Raw genomic sequence first — 21,176 nt, forward strand, 5'->3', positions numbered from 1 at the left:
ATCCCCCTAGTCATTCCATCAGGATCAGTTACGACAGAAAATTCAGGGCAAAAGCAGTAATCCCCGGCTCTCAACGTTCTTGCTGTGGCCATTCGGCATGTTTCTGATGACGCCAGGTACATGTTGTGCTTGCTGGAGTGGCGTGGATATCTATGCAACTGCAATACGAACTTGGCTAAGTCATTAAGTTGAGTCAATATCTTTCTCAGCGATGTACTACCTGTGAGAACAATGAAAGTAGCTATCGTTTGGGGAAAAAAGACGGTTCCGCTCTTTTTACACGAGTGCTTTTGTTTCTTTGACCAGTTACAAGGGTTGCTTAAATTAACGGAGTGCTTTGGGCATTGGATGAAGACGGCTTTAGACTTTATGCATCTACCAGTGACCAAAAGCCAGGCAAAACTAATGTCACTTCTGGTGCTTTGAAAGGCTGCCGGCAGAAGACATTGACGAGAGACCATTTCCAACAGGGTATGGCGCTAGGATATTGGGTATCTTTAGTACCATTTTCTCATTTCACAGCAAAAGCCAAGTAATCTTCAATTCCCAGTTGTCAGTACAGCTTGATTGGAGAGCCACTATCAATGGGCGATCGACTACTTCAACCAGTTCCACTATCCTTGCATGCTGGATAGTGACTGCTTGGCAATAGCTCAAAGTATCATTCACTAGGCTGTTTCTCGACGTAGTGAATGAACAGATGCTCAAGAGCGAGAAGGCTGCCTTGACACAAGCTAAGGAGGATATAATCTTCTTTTGATGAGCTTCGGAGACAACATTATCCGCACAACCTACATATCAACCCTGTTTCTCTGCTTCACTCCGAGACTACAAATACCGACTTTGCACTCAATCGATAGGTCCGTTCAACCCGGATAAATGCTCGTCATGGAGATTTGCAACTACCTGGGAAATAACTTTTGACGTGTTGCAGTGGGAATACGTACATGCATAAACAAGATCGTCTGGAACGTATGAAGTAACTGGGGCCTTCCCAAGAGAGAAAATATGCGTCGCATTCCAAGAGACTTCTCCAACATTCTCGATTGTGAAATAGCAAGGATGAATGTCAGTCACAAACTAACAAGACATCCAAGTTCATTCTGAAACTTCAGCTCAGAGTACTAATTATGTAACACTAGCGAATATCTTTTCAAAGCTTTCAGGTTGAACGGGCTTGCGGACCCTCCACTTAAAGATATTAATGAATGGCATCTTCTGACTATGGTACTTGGTTTGAAAACAGGAGTGCTAGCATCTGAAAAGTATTATATTAGGTCCCCAATTCTAGGGTTATGTATGCGCACTATTATGTGAAAAGTACATCAAAATACATAAGCGTCTATCTTAGTTACTAGACACCCACACATGCCCAGGTATCTTCCCACAGTCCTGTACAGTCCTTCTTGACAGCCGGATTCCAAGCAAAGAGCTGAGCCATGGTAATCTTGTTGTAGCTTAGCAGGTTCTCACAGGTGGTGGTGCTCTTGATGAAATGGAACTTTTTGCAGTTCTTGGTCATGCCGGCCTGGATCGGGGTCGGGGTCGCGACACCATTGCCAGCCTTGGTCGTAGTCGTAGGCTTATTGGTTCCTCCAATAACGCCAACGCAAGCCCAAGTATCGGCCTGCAAGCCAGTGCAGTCGCTCTTGACGCCAGGATTCCACTTGTACAGATCTGCCAGTGTAATCTTGTTATAGCTCAAGAGATTTGCGCATGTGGTCGTTGACTTGATGTTGTGAAACTTGTTGCAGTTCTTGACCATGCCAGACTGGATCGGGCTGGGGGTGTCGATTCCGTTGGCAGGCTTTGTCGTGGTTGGAGGAGGAGCAGGAGTTGTAGAACCTCCGATGACACCAACACAAGCCCAAGTTCCCGCCTGAAGCCCAGTACAGTCACTCTTAACACCAGGATTCCACTTATAGAGGTCGGCAAGCGTGATCTTGTTGTAACTCAAAAGGTTGGCACAGGTAGTTGTCTCCTTGATATCATGAAACTTGTTGCAGTTCTTGACCATACCCGCTTGAATAGGGGAAGGCGTCTCAATCCCATTTGCGGGTTTGGTTGTGGTAGAAGGACGAGCAGTGGTTGTAGTGCCTCCGATAACACCAACGCATGCCCAAGTTCCCGCCTGAAGTCCAGTGCAGTCACTCTTGACAGCAGGGTTCCACTTGAACAGCTCCTCAAGTGTAATCTTGTTATAGCTAAGAAGGTTGGCACAGGTTGTTGTCGTCTTGATATCATGGAACTTGTTACAGTTCTTGACCATGCCGGATTGGATAGGAGAAGGCGTCTCGATGCCATTAGCAGGCTTGGTCGTAGTTGCAGGACGTGTAGTTGTGGTGGTGCCTCCGATAACTCCGACACAAGCCCAGGTTCCCGCCTGGAGCCCAGTACAGTCGCTCTTGACACCAGGGTTCCACTTGAACAGCTCCTCAAGTGTAATCTTGTTATAGCTAAGAAGGTTGGCACAGGTTGTTGTCGTCTTGATATCATGGAACTTGTTACAGTTCTTGACCATGCCGGATTGGATAGGAGAAGGCGTCTCGATGCCATTAGCAGGCTTGGTCGTAGTTGCAGGACGTGTAGTCGTAACAGCTGCTCCTCCGATAATTCCAACACAAGCCCAAGTCTTGGCCTGGAGTCCAGTGCAGTCGTTCTTGACACCAGGGTTCCATTTGAACAGGTCTTCGATGGTGATCTTCTCATAGTCGAGGAGGTTTGCGCAGGTGGTGGTCGTTTCAATGAAGTGGAACTTGTTACAGCTCTTGGTCATGCCAGACTGAATGGGAGACGGCGTCTCAATTCCGTTCGCAGGCTTGGTGGTAGTCGCAGGCGCCGGGACATTAGTGGTGGCGACGCCTCCGATGATGCCGACACAGGCCCAGGTATCTTTCCAGAGGTTGTTGCAAAATTCGCCCACGGCAGGGTTCCAATTGAAGAAATCAGCCAGGCTGATTTTATTCTCGTCCAAGATATCCTGGCATGAGATGTCCTCGGTAACCTCCTGGAACTTGTTGCAGGTTTTGATCATGCCTTTTTGGATTGACGTGGGCGTGGTGATGCCGTTGCCAGTAGTGGTGGTGGTGGTTGGAGGTGATCCATTGGTCGTCGTCGTGGTCGTCGAAGGCTCAGGCTCAGTAACAGGCGCCTCGACACAATAAGATCGCCCAACGATGAAGCCTCCACAGTCGGGAGTTATGGAGGGGTTCTTGATGTCACCTTTGTTAGCCAAAACATGACTCGAATAACTGCTCGACTTTCAACCAACTCAACTCACCCAGGAAATCAATGTCTCTAGTGAGACGCCCCACTCCGCAGGCATGTCCTCACACGCGATGCTGCCGTCATTGTCCCACCACCATCTGCATCCGGCGTAAGGATCGTGGGGATATTGAGGTTTTACGTCTCTGATGCCCATGCCTTGGCGCTCGACGAGGCCGTAGCGGTTGCTAGGAGCCGCTTCGGCATGGCGAGCAGCCAGCAAAGTCAGGGCGCAAACCAAAAGATTGGAAGCTCCCATGATTAATGTTTGGGCAAGTTGCGAGATAGAACTTCTATACTGAACCCAGACTTGTCGTGCGTCGATGGTGAATTTTAGATTCCAGGCTCTCCTCAACCTCTTTATACTCGGAGACATCACAGATAAATTCGTATTCTATCGAGTCAGGAGCCATTGGCAAAGTTTTGCCATTACTTCTGTCTAGTTTGTTAGTTGAATTGAGATGCGGTCTCTAAAGTTCCAGCATGTTCACATTTGCACAGGGCCAAGGGGGAAACATCGCCTGATGTGATCACCTCGTGTTCGGCCGAGCTTCCTAAAACAGTTTTAACTAGCATCCTTCACCAAGGCTTTGGGGGCGAAGGATGGTATTTCGTGGCAAATTACCACCTAGCCAGAATCCTGCGCCAGTCGGTTTAAGGCTAACAGGGTTCAAACGTTTATTCATTCCATAGGATGGGATTCCCAGGGCCCTATCAGTTTAAGCTCATTGAGCATAGTCCCTCAAACAAGAGACATCTGATTTTCCGAACATGCTGCATCTTCTAGGGGTCAAGGTGGGGGGCTTGATGGAACGTTCCAATGTAGAATCAAAGCCCCATTACGAGTGGGGAGAGAGTCGTTTTTACCAGGATTATACGGATACTTGACAACAATGACGCTAGGCCCGTCAACGGGAGATGAGCAAATCCTTTTTAGTGGATTCCACCAGCAGTATGAGAAAGATACATCGTGTAATAACTCTAGCGCTCAATCGGACTGAAGACCGCCCATTGAGCTGCCGCCTTAAATTGCTAACTTGGTTTGTATGCTTGCTAATCAGTGATTAGACCTGAAGTGGGCGGACTAGATGCCGCTTCAAAAAACAGCAGGGCGATGTAGCAAATATTATCGTATTGCCGGTGCCAGCAGGACCTATATGTTCTTTCGAGCGCAATAAAAGTTGATAAGACCAGAGAAGCGGCTCGAGTCTCAGTCGACTTGTTAAGCTTCGAGCATAAGGTAAGCAGCAAACCGAATCCGAGGGAGGGCATAGTGCACCCGTTCGCATTTTATGCGGCGGATACATTTTGGGTTAGTCGATGGGATGCGGGCAGCCGTGCCGTTGTGGCGGCTGCCCTGCGTGTCTGACCTGCAAGATTGGGTCGGCTGCGAGACGAGTCGCGGTACGGATACCGGGAACCTAGAACTGGGGTTGTGACTAGGGTTCTTCGATGAGCCATAGCGCCGTGGTTCATGACCGGAAGGCCGTGGGGGAGCCGCGTTCTCAGTTCGTATAGTCTTTACCGGGATGCAGGACGGCACAGTCTCGGCTTTGCCTAGGGCTGAGGCACTCCTGTAGGAAGGCCTCCATAGGAAGTCATAGGTAAATGGGGGCCGTTGAGGCACGGTCACGGCCAGGGATCGGATACGGGCATCCGGGGTAACGAAGACGCCAGTACGGCAGCCAAAGAAGACACAGGCTGGTGTTAAGCGAATCACCACTAGTTACTTCGCCCTCTCTACAACTTCCGACCGTTGCAGGACCTAAAGAAAAGAAGTGGACGAAAAAAGTGAATTAATGACTTGTCAAAAATGCTCATTCTGTGAAAACGAGTGATTGTGGTCAATGGTAATGATCCTTTGAAAACTGCTGTGAATAACATGTTACCATCCATCCACGCCTTTCCCCCGTGCCTCCACATTAATGAGCCACTCCCTGCGCTTGTGAATCCTTCCATTGCTACTTTTCCTACGTCCTGCCTCAAAGGGATAGTCATTTCGCCCTTATTCTGTTGCTGTTGCTATCGAATCGGGCGCAGGAACAGGGGAGGGGCTCGCAGGGACAGGGTATGCTAACTTGGTCGGCTTTTCCTTGCAATCTCCAGCGCCTCTGCCGCCACTCGGCCCCGGGTTGTTAGCCTGTTCCCGTCCGAAGGATCTCAGCCCTGCGACTATGGCGTCTTTCCAACGGAACACCTTGCTTAACAAGCGACTTAGCCGCCGTTCCCTGTGAATGGTTCAAAGAGAGAAGAAAGTCAAATGGCATTAGCCGACGGGGCCATACAACAAGAGGCCGTTGGTCCGAACCGTTACCGTTCTGCAATTTCACAAGTTCACCGCTAATACCTGCCAAGACTGTCTAGACTGGGATCAACTATCCTTGTCAGAAGGATAAGCGGTTGAATGTTTTCACATAACCTCGGCTAAACCACTGTGAGCTGTCTGATCATATTCAACACCGTCAAGTAAGTCATTGTAGAGCAACTAATCCTTTCGCTGGACGACTTCGGTTTTTGCGAGTCTATTCAGTATTTGCAGTGAATGAGTTCTACCCGTCTATCTTTATTAGACCGTTTTCAGGCTTAGTAATCTGAGGTATCTGATCTACTGTAACCAAGTTCCCCAGTCTCGCGGTAACGTGACATTTTCAAACACTTACAGCTTGAATCGTAATTACAAAACTTCTGTTTTCCAGACATCAGCTTTGCAGCCTGTCCAAGGCAATCTTATCAAACGAGATATCCATAGCGAGAAAAGTTTAAGACCTGAGGGCTATTCCGCATTTCGAAGTGGTGTCCGTTCAGGATCTGCAACGTGGGACAAGGAATAAGTTCGCGTATTCGAGTAGTGTGTGCTAGCCGGCATCAAGCTCCACATGTTATCCCTGATTTTGTGGATACAACTCTTCTTGATTTGTGATACAACTGAGCTGTGCCTAAGTTTTTCAAGGTTGTGGGCAATGGTTTTCCGCATGATGTAGAAACATCGAGATTTCACATTTGGTCTATTACAAAGAGAAAATTGTCGGATGATCCGGCTTTGCCTGGCTGGGCATCTGATTCAGCCCCCAAATTGGTCACCTCCTGCAAGGCAACCCGGCCTAAAGTCAATAATTAACCAGCTTAACCTGTTCGCTTGATTCCGTTGTCTCTATTCACTTGGTTGGAGCCTACGGTCCATAACATCTCTAGGCAACACTCATTCTAACTCTACCTTATTCTGATGTTACCTCGCCTAAGTCGCATTCTATAACGCACATCGTTTTCTCCTATGTATATTGCGCGAGCAACTTACCTGGTAGGTGGGCAGGGCTAGTCAAAATCTGCGCAGGATCAAATCCTGCCGTGTCCTGAGAACCCACTTCAGGGCTGTACCTTGCATGCCTAGAACAAGAATGAGGCCAAAGACCCCCCCCCAGGTTACTGTTAGGCAACCTCGCTTGAATTAGTCTCTGCCTGAACTATGTTCTTTTGTACAGCCCTATGATTTACACATGAGTCGTGTAACCAACTCCACCAATCAAGAACCTTTAATCCTTTACCCCGTGGACTGAAGTAGGGTTCATCTCCTCAAGGTCTTGCCACGCCGTCGGCGAACTAGGCCTGGAACGGTCCGTGTTAATGCGGACCCCAAGGACCATACACTATCCCTATACGATGTTTCTTCACCAAGATGAGCTCATGCAAGTGGTGACTTGTTGCGGTGGGAGGTCGCGACAGGGAAGTGTTCCTACTTCGAAGGCATCTTGGCCCCCTCGGAATACCAAGCAGATTGTTGTACTCCGCCGAAATGTCTGTATAAAGTCAAGAGCACGAGTTGTTGCGTACTTTTCCTATTGACATTCGTTACCGGGGGCTTCACTCTTTGCCTACCTATTAGGGGTTATTCTGTTCAAGGCGATAGCAAGAGCTTGTCGCATTGCCCACGTTCGTTTATCTTGTTTGGTTTTTTTTTTTCCATATCCGTTGGCCATCATGTGGCCAACGACGCCGCCATCTCGGCTGCTGTTGTTGCTTTTGTCATCGACGACTGCAATCACGGCAGCCTCATCCTCATCCTCTTCTCAGAGCAACCGTGTGATCAACCCTTCAAACACATGCCCGCGATCTTGTGCTACTGCCAAGGGTCCAGAAGAATGGAATTTATACCACGACACAGCAAGACTCGCAGTTTGTCCCGAGCCCATGCTCGTCGCTTACAACCTTCTCACACCCTTTGGTGACCCCGATACTCACACCAGCATCCGCGCTTGCACACTTGGCGACGCGAACACCAAAGAGAATTTCCTCGTCGAGTCTGGCTATGTCGCTCCTGATGCTGAAGACTCGTTTGTTGAAGCCCGCCAGCTATCAAACTTTGCTGCCCTGTCACCGCGTCAGATTCAGGCCAACGTGACTTGCGGTGCCGGTTTAGCCAGAGAATCTCGCGTTTCTGCACGCCTTTCTTGGTGGAATTCGGACTCAGATGGCACTCTCTTGAATGAAGCAGCCTCGTCAGATGTTGCTATCGCCATAGAAAAGTTGTCAGAATACATGAAACAAGTCCCCGCGTGCGAGAAGAAGATTGCTTTCCTCTACCTCCGCGGCACACTCGTCGGCCTGTACGCAGGCACATTGATGGACAAATCTCGAGCATCCGCTTCTCTGCTGCAGAAGCTCTCAGAAGAGATTAAAGCAGCTTCCCCAAACGCAAAGACATCAGCACCCGTGCGAGCGGCACTCGAAGTCTGTGGAAATGACCGCACTGCTCCTGAGACCATTGGGGTTGTGGCTGACATGAGCGGTGATTTCGCCGCCGTTCAGAAAGTCATGCTTGCGTGGAGTCAGAGTCAATGCTTCTCAGAGTCTGATGCTGCTGCCGCTGTTAAAGAAACTATAAACTCGAAGACCCTCGACAATACGGCCATTTGGTCGTTCGACACGCTTGTACCTCCAACTCCAGCCATCAAGGGCCGACGGCTGGGGCAGCTTGATAAGAGAGCCGAGTGCCGCAGCATCAAAGTGGAAGAGGGCGACGATTGCGCGACACTCGCAAAACGCTGCGGGCTTGGTACCACTGCGTTTAAGAGTTTCAACAAGCTCACCGACGCAATGTGCATCATTTTGTCACATGGCGGGTCGGTATGCTGCTCTTCCGGCACGCTACCTAATACCAAACCAAAGCCGAATGCCGACGGAACCTGCGCGACGTACGTCGTCCAGGAGGGTGAGGGCTGCCAGGCGGTGGCAACCAAGCACGGAATCAAGGTTGAGGACATTGACGAGTTCAACAAAAAGACTTGGGGATGGGATGGGTGTAAGAACTTGCAGTTCACACAGAAGATTTGTGTCAGCGAGGGTAACCCGGCCATGCCCTCGGCTATTGAAGATGCTCAATGTGGCCCTGGAAAACCGGGCACGAAAGCCCCCGGAAAGGGCGAGGATCTCGCCGATCTCAACCCTTGCCCGCTCAAGGTCTGTTGCAACGTCTGGGGCAACTGTGGCACGACGACCGATTTCTGTGTGGTCTCTAAATCGTCTACTGGTAACCCCGGTACCTCCAAGCCCGGCGAGAACGGCTGCATCTCCAACTGCGGGATGGAGCTCGTCAATAATGATACGCCCCCGGAGCAGTTCCGTAAGATCGGATACTTCGAGGCATGGAACTTCAACCGTCCTTGTCTTAATATGCACGTCTTAGACATTGACCGGTCTTATACTCATGTTCATTTTGCCTTTGGCGAGATCTCTACCGATTACCAGGTTGTTATTCCTGATGACCAACGGGAACAATGGGATGCTTTTGTTGGTGCGACCGACTTTCCAAAGAAGATTCTCGCCTTTGGTGGGTGGGCGTTTTCCAACGAAGGGCCCAACGCCCGCTTATTGCGTGACGTTGTGAGCCCTGCCAACCGTGGTGCTTTTTCAGATAGAGTCGTTAAGTTTGCCGTTGACAACAATCTTTCCGGCCTCGATTTTGACTGGTAGGGCTTGCGTTCTTTGCAATGATACTCAGTATCAGTATACTAACATGATTTAGGGAGTATCCTGGAGCCACTGATATCGAGGGCTCACCCCCCGGCTCCGAGGAGGATGGTGAAAATTACTATCAGTTCCTCAAACTCGTCCGCGAGAAACTCCCTAAGGGGAAGTCCTTATCTATCGCCGCACCAGCTTCCTATTGGTATCTGAAGGGGTTCCCCATTGAGAAAATGGCAGAGGTCCTCGACTATATCGTCTACATGACCTACGACTTTCACGGTCAATGGGACGTGGGCAATGAGTGGTCAATGCCTGGATGCGTATGTTTTCTTTACCAATTTATTCGAACCAACGCGAAGAGTCTTACTAACATTTGAATTGTCAGCCTGCTGGCAACTGCCTTCGTTCTCACGTGAACTCGACAACAACCCACGATGCCCTGGTCATGATCACCAAGGCCGGTGTCAAGTCCCACAAGATTGTTGTGGGAGTCTCCAGCTACGGACGCTCTTTTAAGATGTCCAGTTCCACCTGCCGCGGACCGATGTGTACCTTTCTCGGTAAGAGGAATGAATCACCAGCCAAGAAGGGGAGATGTACCGACACAGCTGGATATATTTCCGATTTTGAGATTGCAGAGATTATCAAAAAGGGTGGTGCCATCAAGTCCTGGTACGACGCGGAATCAGACTCGGACTACCTTGTTTACGACCAGGTTGAGTGGGTGGCATATATGAGCAAGGTCACAAAATCCCGTAGGCAGAGGGATTACATGAAACTCAACTTTGGCGGCACGTCAGACTGGGCTATCGATCTTCAAGGAGAAGGCTCTGGCAAGTACTCCAATGGCACGGGTAGGCCCGTCTACCTTGACCCTAAGGTCTACGACGACGGCCAGGGTGCCAAATGTCAGCCTCCTTGCGTTCTTATTTTTCCCCCGAGTGCTCTACCGGAGCCCACAACTATCAAGCCTGGCAAATTTACCTCTTCTCTCGAGTATGGTGCCAGTGGCAAAACTACCATCAGCGGCAAGGAGACTACTGCTTTTGTTACCAAGACGACCACCATCACTATCGACATTCCAGCACTCACCGTTAGCAGTATGTCCTACTCCAACGTCAACATCACCAATGGCCAGAAGAGCACCCAGCTCCTCCTCACGCCGAGCATCAAAATCGGCCCTGTGTCCATCAAAGTTCCCGACGGCGAGGGCGGCACGACCGTCCGTACCCTCACCTTGCCGCCGTGGCCGGCCGTTACAGGGGGCCCAGCGCAAAGTGGCCCATCGAAAACCGGCACATCAACCGTTGCCACACCCACTGGAGGAGGTGGAGGAGATGATGATGATGATGACGATGAAGAAGCTGATTTTGACGAAATGGAGATTCACCCAGATGATACCGAAGATGACGATGATGAGCCTAGCTACACACAATATCCTCCTCACGTCGTAACTCCCATTCCAGGACCCGTCAATAACATTGAACCCACTGACGACGGCTTCATTACCCCCTGCAATCTTTGGTTCTTCAACTTCTGCCCGAGCAACATCGGGCCGAAAGGTGGCCTCAAGTGGACCCTGCCGCCCGGCATCTACCCTCCTGGTCCTCCGCCGCCCAACATCATCGCCCCCCCGGGCGGTGGTGGCAGCAGCCCAGGACCTACCATCAAGCCCCCTCCGCCACCTTGGCCTCCCATTACCGTTGGCGGTGATAGCAAGCCCACCTTTACCGAGAAGCCAGACTGCGAGACGGAATCGGCATCTCTCTGCTCCACCACGACCACACTCAAAGTGACGACCATTGGACAGATAACATCGACGGTGACTTCTACCGCATCTGGTTGCGATACGATTTACGGCTGTTCATTGACTGACTGGGAGACGCAAATCACGACCAGGACGGATGCATGTGAGCTACCGTCACCCACTAAGCCTATAACCCTGCGCGCGTTACACGGTGACGTTGCCAAAGAACGAGTGTTCAATTCCGTCAAGGCTGCCATATCGAAGCGACAAAACGATGACTCCGATTGCGACCTAACGTGGTGGTATCTTGTTCCCGTCAATATGGACGACCCGTCCCTGGTCCGCACCGTGTTGGACCAGTACGGATCAGATGTGAAAGAAATCAAGTCCGATGCGGGAGGCTTTACAGCTTTTTATCTGGCCAGACTCAGTGTAAGGGTCTCGGATGAATTCAAAAGACTTGTAAGTGGCAAGGGAAAATATTCTCAATGACGTTGTGTAAGATATTCAAGAGCTAATGGCTTTCAAGGCTGATGGCATTGGGATAGAACTCATGAAGAAGTTCAAGTTTCCACCTGGCCAGGGACTCTCAAAAAGACTCACCGATCAAAATTCCGATGTGGAAATGCCCGATGCTGGTTTTTCGGCTGGCATCAACATCAGGGAGGATGCCGAACATGGAAACAAGACGACAGATGGCATACAAGAAGCCCGCAGCTCGCCAGGCATCAAGCAGAAGCGCCAAGACGCACCATTGGCTGTGCAACGGTCCAACTACTGGCACCAATCGCACTTTTCACTGCCCAATAAAGTGGAATGGAGAACTCCCGATGGATTTTCTTACAAGGCGGGCGAAGATAAACCGTACAGTTTCCATCATCAAACCTTGGGAGGCACTGGGCAATATGTGTACACCGTTGCAGAGAATGGAATATGGGACGGACACCCGGTAAGTGACAATACACAAGCCATGCTCACGTTCCTATGGACTCGGACTCTATCATCCACACGCCTTAACTCTCGATGGTGTGACGTTATGCGTCGCAATCCCATTCCATCTTGATAGTTTTGACACAACTTTTATCAGTTTCTTTCATGCTTACCAATTACGGTTTCTACAGGAGCTCGCCAAAGCGAAAGCAGAGGGAAGGCTTGATCTCAGCCTCGATCAAGGGCTGTTCACCCCCGAGGAACCAAGTTTACATGACTTGCACCACGGAACACAAGTGTCCGCCATGGTCATCGGCGAGACAATGGGCTCCTGTCCAAAATGCAATCTCGTTTTTGTCAAGGGCAACACTAGAATGGTAGAAGTCATAAGCTCTCTCTGCATCATATACGACCACATTTCAGCAGGACGGGTCGGCAAAGCAGTCATAAACATGAGCTTCATTTCGGGTGACGACACAACAAACCAAGTCTGGCTCAAAAGGCTAAGTAGGTCCCTTGCGTGGTTTCTTTTCCCATTTCACTAGCTGTGTAATTGCATCATCAGGCTAACAGTAACGCCTCTTCTCTCTCTCTTGGTAGATCAGATCTTGATGAGATTAGAAAGTAAAACCCAGACTGTCCTTGTAGCAGCTTCTGGTAACGTTGACAAAAAGGTCATAAGCTCTTCCGACCAAATCATCCACACCTATCCATCCAGGTTTGCCGCGTCAAGTGACAGAAATTCGTTTGATAGGATCAAGAGCATGATGGTAGTTGGCGCAACGAACAAATATGGCGAGGAGGCCGATTGGAGTCAGCGTGATTACTACTTGACGACACTTGCGCCAGGCGATAGACTGGATAAAATAGACGGCCCAACCAGTGTCAATGGGAAAACACGTGGCACTTCTTTCGGTAAGTCATCCAAAACATGAAGGACGCAACAATATGGAGCGATTTCAACCGTCATTTCCAAAGGATCATGCTGACGAGTTATTGTGTGTGTTCTCATAGCCGCGCCTGCGGTTGCCGGCGTTGCCGCCTATCTTCGTTCTCTACGTTCCGACTGGCAGACACAATTGCAGGAGCCGCTCAACGTCAAAAAGATGATTCGAAGACTCCACCGTCGCATCAGGGTTTATGAAAGACCACTCTCCGCTACCAGTAGGCCTGTGGTCTGGAATGGCGAGGTGGGCCGGATGATTAGAGAGCCTGCTTATTCCTGTGTATCGGGTGGCGAAACCGTTCTGATATTTGATGACCGGACTGCGAAGCGGTGCCCCCCATACTCCAAAGAACTCAAGGACTTGCCGGAAGAAGTTGGGGAATCAACCGGTTCTTGTGGCGATGGGTCCAACAACCCTTCCAAGCGAGCAGTCGATGGCGCCAATACCTGTCCCATTAGTCCCCCTGGTGGCTCGGATGGTTCAGGCGGCGGCGCCGACGGCAGAGGGATCGATTGGTCCGACGGGCCCGATTCACCCAAGTGTCCTTCGGGCACCTGTGGTGGAGAGCTCTGCCGCGGATACTACTGCAGCCCGCGTCCCAAGGGCGTACCGCCGCCGGACTTTAAGGATCCCAAAGACCCCAACAAGATGGGTGCGAACCCGATTGGTAACAGTCCTCCTCCGCCAAAAGATGATGACGACGATGATGGCAAGGATGACGACAAGGACGACGACAATGATGATGGCAAAGACGACGACGACAAGGGTGACGACGAGGAGCCCGAGTATAAAAACAACATCATCATCGCGCTAAGTGAAAGATATATTGCCGGTGGGCTGGGGACATGGACGCGGTCCTGGGTTGTCTTTCCAGCGGACTCGGATGGTGCTTGGTATGTTTGCGATAAGGCCTATTACTCTGAGCCGGCATATACTACACTCGACATTCGTGAGCCACCTACCAAAATCGGACCATTCACTGTCGAAGGGTACGAGTGTGAGTACGAAGCGGACAAGGGCAGGTTGGGAATCATACGCTGCGAAGGTATCAAGCAGGCTTCGTGCGGATGGCACAAATACGATGCGACGAAATGTGGCGATTTCGGTTCAATGACTGGATCGCTTATTCATTGCAGTTTTTAGGCCCAACAACGAAAGCTTGAGATGAAAGGCAACCTACGTCTGGGACAATTGAGTTCAGGACAAAAACATACTGGAGGCTCTAGTCACTACAGTGGCTCAAACATGGGGCCGATTTTCATTTGTCCATCGGTGAAGAGACTCTAGCATGGTTTGTCTCTCGCATAACGATTCGCTTCAGCTCGTATTGGAAATTGAGCTTTGTAGATAATTACTTTTCCTTCAGAGTGGCTTGACCTTATCCTCATTTCGTCACAATCAGAGAGTATTGGATCAAAGAGTTAGAGAATAAAGTTCAGAGTCGTGCTGCTATATGAAATGATCGATTGGATGTGAAACACTTTGGAAGTTCCATCTTAATAAAGCTAAAACGGCGATAGGTTTTAAGGACTAGACCACGTCAAGCACCGTTAGAAGCCTGTTCCTCGAGGTACACAGGTCTTGTTAGACTTCTAATCGTGAAGGTCTAAGCGGGCTGCATGGGGTTCGGTGCGGCACCTTGCTCTATCAGTCCCGTGTGCTATCAGTACTTTAAAGGCTTATAAATTGTGTTAAGACTTTTTGAAGATACTAGAGTGCTGGTGTTCGTAGAAAATTTCCATGCCATCTGTGACGATAACATCAGTGCTCACTAATGGGTGTCTCTACGTAATGAAAGCATATTATAGACGTGTATGTGTCCTCCAACGCACATCTTCTCTTTCTTTACCAATTCACCCTTGTAACTTCTGGTACGTGCTCTGTTCATAAGAGATACACCAAAGTGATCTGACCTACAGAGATCTAGTCACCAGTGTCATCCCATCCACATTGCATCTCTTGGGATATTTGTTTAATAATTATTGCCGTGAGTCTTCTTATAATAGGGGTATTCGAGACTTTTCGCACCTATTCCCGCATTTTGGTGGTAACAATACTGTGTTGTTGGTGGTTGGGCAATACATTCAGGCTGAATAGGTTGCTTGTGGGGTTCATACTGTCGGATGAACCAAACTGGCACGAAGCCAATTCTACCTGAAATGGCTGTGATGAACGCTAGAAATCCATCTGACATAATGCGCAGACCACATCCCCTCCAAATTATCACAGTCGCTACACCACTAAACCTGATAGACCAGCTTTCCATTATGAGCGTATGAAATCAAGGATCATATTGCCGAACTTTAGTTTGAAAAGCTTGGTATTCGTTTACAAATTGACCTTGAGGAGATCTAGCGAACTACAATAGTGCATACATGCGCTCAGCAAATTACTGTTTGTTCCCGTGTGATCCTCAGCTGGAGAAAGAAATGCGGTCTAGGGCGGCCTTCAGAGTAACAAGATGTAAGGTGCATCGGTAGATTAAATGCCATAAGAGCTGGCGTTCCAGTATAGCTCTAGGGGTTGGTTCATCTGCTAACTAGTAATGCGAACTTGCCTGACGACTTTTTCTCCTAAACTAAGGTACTTAGAAAATCTGTCTGACGACCTTGTCAAGTCAGAAATTGTCCGAAACATTCTTCATAATATACATCCGACAAGTCTACCCGGCCGGTTCGCCTCGTAATAAGAGACTAGCTGCATATTCTTTTGCAATGTCTCCATCAGATTCTGTACAGTATTTCTTCACTATAACTCTTCTAGATTTGGCGCTCTGTGCTATGGCGGATCTATATTGTTGAAACCCAAGAACGAAAAGAAAATATTGGAGACAGTCAGGGGACACTGCATCTTTACACTATCAGTCGCGCAGACAATGTTTCTGTATCGTAACTACGTTATATGCCTGGTTCTTTTTCATGCAACTTCAGCAGGAGGGGAAACGCAAAGCGCAACTCGGTCTTCACTCAAATAGAATGATCTAGCTGTTTCCTTTCATATATCGAAAATACATGCAAAGTTTTACCGCAAAGATACGAGACAAAATGCAAGGGAAAGATGTGAGCCAAAATCTGAACTAAGCACCATGAATTAGAAAGCTTGACCCCCTATACTATATTATTGCACCGCATGAGAGAAGCTATCAAAATGAGAAATCAATGCTTTTGATGACCACGTTGAGTTTCAGTCTATACAAGAATCACGATGTCGTAAGCTTAACCCGGATTACACGGCCCGAAGCACAGCCAATAAACATCACTGAACCTCTTACGCCTGAACATGTCGGTCTGTACTCTATAGGAAGCCAGACAACCTTTTCATTACCTTTCATAATCCAAGTTGTGTCCGGACTAAGGCCGAGTCCACAGATGACCGAGGACAACGCCGTCTCATCAGAGAACAACGATCCTCTTGTCGTAGACCCGCTTAGCAAGTCAACAATCCCAAAATCAGTAAGCAGTCGCGTGCTGCATAAGGGGTCGAAAGTAAGACTCAGGGTAGATCCTTCTATCGTCTGGTGGTGTGTACCTGTTGCTACGTCCCACAGCCATACCGTCTTGTCGACCGAGGCCGATGCGACCACCTGGTCATCTTGAGAGAAAGCTACCGCGCTTACCCAGTCGCTGTGGCCCCTCAGTGTCTGGCGATGCGTACCAGTTGCTACGTCCCACAGTCGTACCGTATTATCAAAAGAGGCAGATGCGACTGTTTGGCTATTTTGTGAGAAGGCTACCGCGCCAACCCGTTCGTCATGGCCCTCTAGCGTCTGACAGTGTATGCCTGTTGCTGTGTCCCAGAGTCGTACTATCGCATCGGAGGCTAATGCGATTACTTGGCTGTTCGGTGAGAAGGCCACTATGCCAACCCAGTCGTTGTAGCCCTTTATCGTCTGACGATGTGTGCCTGTTACTGCGTTCCAGAGCCGTACTGTCTTGTCATACGAGGCTGATGCGACTACTTGGCCATCCGGCGAGAAAGCTACCGCAGTAACCCAACTGCTGTGGCCCTCTAGCGTCTGTCGATGCGTGCCTGTTGCTACGTCCCAAAGATGTACTAATTTATCCGAATCTGATGCGATTACTTGACCGTCTGGCGAAAAAGCTACCGCGCTAACTGAACTATTATGGTCTCCCAGCGTCCGGTAATGTGTGCCTGTTGCTGCATCCCAGAGCTGTACCGTCTCATCGCACGAAGCTGATGCAACTACCTGGTTGTCTGGTGAGAAGGTAATGGTGTTGACCCGGGAGAAATGACCTTCTCTCATCTGGCAACCTGTGTCTTGTGCTACATCTACATCCCAGAGCCGTACTGTATTGTCGTATGAGGCCGACGCGATTACCTTGCCGTCTGGCGAGAAGGCTACTGCACTGACCCAACCGTTATGCCCCCCAAGTACCCGGCGTTGTCTACCTCTTGTTGCGTTCCATAGTCGTATCGTCTTATCGTACGAAGCTAATGCAACTAACTGGCTGTCTGGTGAGAAGACTACTGCGCTAACTGCCATGCCATGGCCCTCTAGTGTCTGGAGGTGTGTGCCTGTTGCTGCTTCCCAGAGCCGTACCGTCTTATCATACGAGGCTGATGCGATTACATGGCCATTTGGTGAGAAAGCCACCGCGTTAAGCGGTTGTGTATGGCCCTCCAGCGTCTGTAGGTGCGAATCCCAATCATGTTTTATATCTCCAAAACACGTAATATCAGGTAGTCGTTGATGCCAGAATGTTTGGCGTACTTTGCTTGCGACAGGAGAGAACAAAAGTAATGCTCCATAGGTTTGTAGGGGTACGCGTTCAATAATAGGGACAAAGGTTAAGATAACCCTGCTAGCATCCTGTATGAAAGCTTTGAATTCAGGTGTTCTGGGAAAGGACTGTCAAAGTTAGCCGGATTACAAACCCATTTCAAATTAACCAACCTTATTTATTTCAAGCAGCTCTCTGACTGCTGTAACTCCATTTGAAATTCGCCCTAAAAGTGAGAGAACCTCCAGCCAGTGAAGGAAGTGCTCAGAGAGAAAGGCGTAAATTTCATCATCCATTACTTGCTCACAGTAGTGCAAATGATACACCCAGTACAAGCAAGCGTACCGCAGTTCAGGAGGGACGTGCTTTTCAATAACTCGCGGGTCGATCTCGTCTTTGGCCATATCCAGCTTTCCGATATTGCAGATGTCCCGTTTGAGCCCTGATTTCATGCACTGAATACATTTTGCCGCAAGCATTGCGTGCGTCTGGTCAGCGTTTACTTGACACAAGCCATTGCTGGAGTTATCCGGAGCAAGAAGGAAGTCGCTGAATGACTTATGTAGTAGCCGTATGGGGCGATGAGATTCTGTTGGTATGTCTAAAACCGGGTGTAGGTGCAGAAGCCACCAGTTGATATCGTCAATATCCAGGCCAAGGAGTGAGGCGATAGATGTAGCTGGAAGTGGATTTGCAAGAAGTACAAGAGCACCTAAGAACTTTAGTTGCAGCTCAGAATCTGCATCTTCATCATCACCAAATACCTGGCGAATAATGGGCTCGTAAATCTGGCTTAACTGGGACTTATTGCTGTCGCACTGTTTGAGCCATATCATCAACTGTTGTTTGGGGTTCTTTCTGGCGTGGCTCTTTTTGATTTCATTCAAGCGCGATCCTCCAGAGACAAACCTGCAAAGTGTAGCAGCGTAGATGAATAACGGTTCGGGATCCGTAGCCAACTGTACTAGACGATTCAACTCCCCAGGCAATGGCCAAGGATCTTGTTGAATATGAGCCCTTTCTTTGATGTCTGCGAATCTTGCTCTCAAGAAAGTTTGGACATCGACTCGGGTTTCTCTAGAGAATTCTCGGTGAAGATCTAAACTTTGAATCATTCTCTTCTGCTGGAGGGGCTTCAAAGCATAGACAATTTCAGGGGTCAGCCTGCTCGTAAGCAGTACGCGCAAGCAGACCGTGCTAATGGTCCGAAGTTGGTAAAGCAGATTGACAATTCGCAATAGTTGTTCTTCTGTGCACTCACACTCGTCTAAGGCGTCGATAATGATGACCTTCGTACCGTCAGACGCGTTGCTGCGAGGCAGCTGCCTAAGAGGCTTGAGGAGAAGCTGTTCGAACTGGTACTCAAGAGCCTTTTCCTCCACCGCCTCTTTGCTGAGACCGTCGAGATATTTACGGAGGATATCTTTGAAGAAGGGAATGGTATCGACTAGTTGCATGGCAATGGTAGGGAATAGTCGAGCGGTACTGTTCCGGCCCTGCTCGCCTCTCTTGAAAAAGTAGCCAGCAATTAGCTGCCGCGTCTTGACGAAAGACACCGCGACAGTACGCGCGATAGTCGATTTACCGGTCCCCGCCGGGCCCTGGAGCCAAAGAATAGGTTCGCTATTGTCCTCAATCGCCCAATTGGTGATCTGTTCCTGGATGAGAGATCGGGTACCATCCTCACATAACGGACTTCCTCGAACATCATCGCTATCGTAGCGTGCTTTGTCGACGGTTGGAAGTTGTATGCTCGGAAGGTTTATGCGACAATCGAGTATTTCGCTGTTTGGCTGTCAGTATGGGTCCCTAAGTCTGGAGGATAACACGTACTTCGTACGCTTCTGTTCATCCAGGTGCATGGATGCAATGTCGCGATGTTCCTTGGACACCTGCAAGTGTTCCTTCAGCAATAGTTGCATGTCAGCAGAGTGTTGTTCTGTTGATTTGCTGATGGCTTCCAGATTTTCACGTGAAGCCATGGTATTGATAGTGCTTGATTCGTCCCGAATCATCTGTTCCAATTCCTTAATCTTTTTTAGCATTCCCTGCCAGTCATCGTAGAGAATGATATCACGGCTCAGATGCGCCAGCCACTTCCCATAGAATCGCAGGACGGACTTGATCTGAAACTCGAGAATGTGCTGATATAGATCGACAATATGGCTGTCGAATTGTCCTTTCAAACCCGGTCGTTGCAGGTTTTCCGGCCACAGAAGACTTTCGAGCTCGACATAGTACCGTACACGAGAGGAGACGTAAAACAAGCCACTTTGGTTGGCCTCTTCTGCTGCGCTCGGGTTTGTGAGTACTGGGAGGAGGACACAGACACCAGCCCAGGCAAGGGATGCCTCGCGAGACGCCTTGACAGCCTCATCGACAAGACTTTTGATAGTTTGAACAAACTTGGCAGTTGCCGCAATCTGGTCCCTGAGAACGAACTCGCGGCCGAAAATAGTATACGTAGTCTTTCTTTCGTCAGCTCGTTGAAGACCCCGATGGATGATCTTCTCGAGCTGATCACTGCGCGTGCCACTATCGGTTTGAATGCGGTTCATAGCATGACATATATCCTCGCCCTGGAAAAGAGTTTCTTGTGACGCGGCAGAGCCAGCGGATACTGCAACTGTTAGCTGGTGGGAACGAGTCACGGCCGCGATGGAGACGTACCATGGTCAAGCAACTCCTCCGAGAGTAGTTTCTCATATCGACACACTAGCTGGCTATCCTTGTCTCGAAGAGTTTCGTAAGCACGACTCCATAGTGATGATGCGGCATTTGATTGAACCACTGTCGTTTGGGAGAGAGGCTGGGTGGGTTGCACCATTTGAACCGCAAATTCATCAGACGCTGCGGGTGGTTGCGAATCAAGGCGCGAGCTTCGCTGATTGGCGAGAGATGGACTTGAGAGTTCATCGGCTATGAAATGCCTGGTATCTTCGGGTGGAACAAGTGTCTCCGCTGATCTGGTGCCATTGATGTAAGAACTGTGCGTATCGCCGCTCCCATAGCACGATGCGTCCTTCGAGCGTTTGAAGAATTTTGAGAACCCCATTGCGTCTATAACCTCATCGAAATCCCTGACAGCGAAGTAAATCACGACACAATCGAGCGGTGACCAAATGCTTAGATGAGGGGTTGGCGAGGCTGTGTTCATGCAGGCTGGGCCTCACTGGCGGAGCGTCAGCATTGTTGGTCCAATCGCGACACAGACTGGCCAACATGCATGTTGGACAGTCACCATTTACGTCCTGCTAGGGTATTTAGTATTCCGTAAAAAGGGAAACTGATTTTGGAATATACCAAGATAATAGAAATGAGCGGACACCGAGAACAGTACCACGATCTTTTCCGCTTGTTGCGTGCCAAGCCTGGAACTGCATAACAATCGCAACACTTTAAAGCTCCTTAAGTTAAAACTGAGGAATTAATTCCAGACCTGGATCTGGTTTCTCGTCTCTGTGAATTCTATCGGTTCAAGCCCTTTTGTACAGCGGTCTCGGCGTCCTTTATGTCTCTGAACTTGCCAGCTCAATCGTCTAGCTTGATAAAGTCTCTGAAAAAAACGGTGATTAGGCTCTTAAG

At 49.3% G+C, this 21,176-nt stretch overlaps 3 protein-coding genes across 3 annotated transcripts; 1 reads left to right on the forward strand and 2 right to left on the reverse strand.

Annotated features, from left to right (window-relative positions):
• Positions 1-1,354: 1,354 nt before the first annotated feature.
• On the reverse strand, positions 1,355-3,523 carry CTRU02_215274 (LysM domain-containing protein; the record flags this gene model as incomplete). Its single annotated transcript, XM_036730552.1, has 2 exons — positions 1,355-3,211; positions 3,281-3,523. 2 exons carry the CDS (start codon positions 3,521-3,523, stop codon positions 1,355-1,357), a joined length of 2,100 nt encoding a protein of 699 aa, XP_036577795.1.
• Positions 3,524-7,239: 3,716 nt separating this feature from the next.
• CTRU02_215275 (Killer toxin subunits alpha/beta 6) lies at positions 7,240-13,992 on the forward strand (the record flags this gene model as incomplete). Its single annotated transcript, XM_036730553.1, has 7 exons — positions 7,240-9,227; positions 9,284-9,545; positions 9,611-11,434; positions 11,502-11,921; positions 12,094-12,409; positions 12,503-12,817; positions 12,917-13,992. The coding sequence occupies 7 exons, from the start codon at positions 7,240-7,242 to the stop codon at positions 13,990-13,992; spliced, it is 6,201 nt and encodes a 2,066-aa protein (XP_036577796.1).
• A 2,056-nt stretch (positions 13,993-16,048) lies between these two features.
• Positions 16,049-20,646, reverse strand: CTRU02_215276 (vegetative incompatibility protein het-e-1; the record flags this gene model as incomplete). Its single annotated transcript, XM_036730554.1, has 4 exons — positions 16,049-17,719; positions 17,765-19,376; positions 19,425-20,211; positions 20,262-20,646. The coding sequence occupies 4 exons, from the start codon at positions 20,644-20,646 to the stop codon at positions 16,049-16,051; spliced, it is 4,455 nt and encodes a 1,484-aa protein (XP_036577797.1).
• Positions 20,647-21,176: the final 530 nt, after the last annotated feature.

Source organism: Colletotrichum truncatum (assembly GCF_014235925.2).
Source record: "Colletotrichum truncatum strain CMES1059 chromosome Unknown Contig_0014, whole genome shotgun sequence".
Classification (NCBI taxonomy): domain Eukaryota; kingdom Fungi; phylum Ascomycota; class Sordariomycetes; order Glomerellales; family Glomerellaceae; genus Colletotrichum; species Colletotrichum truncatum.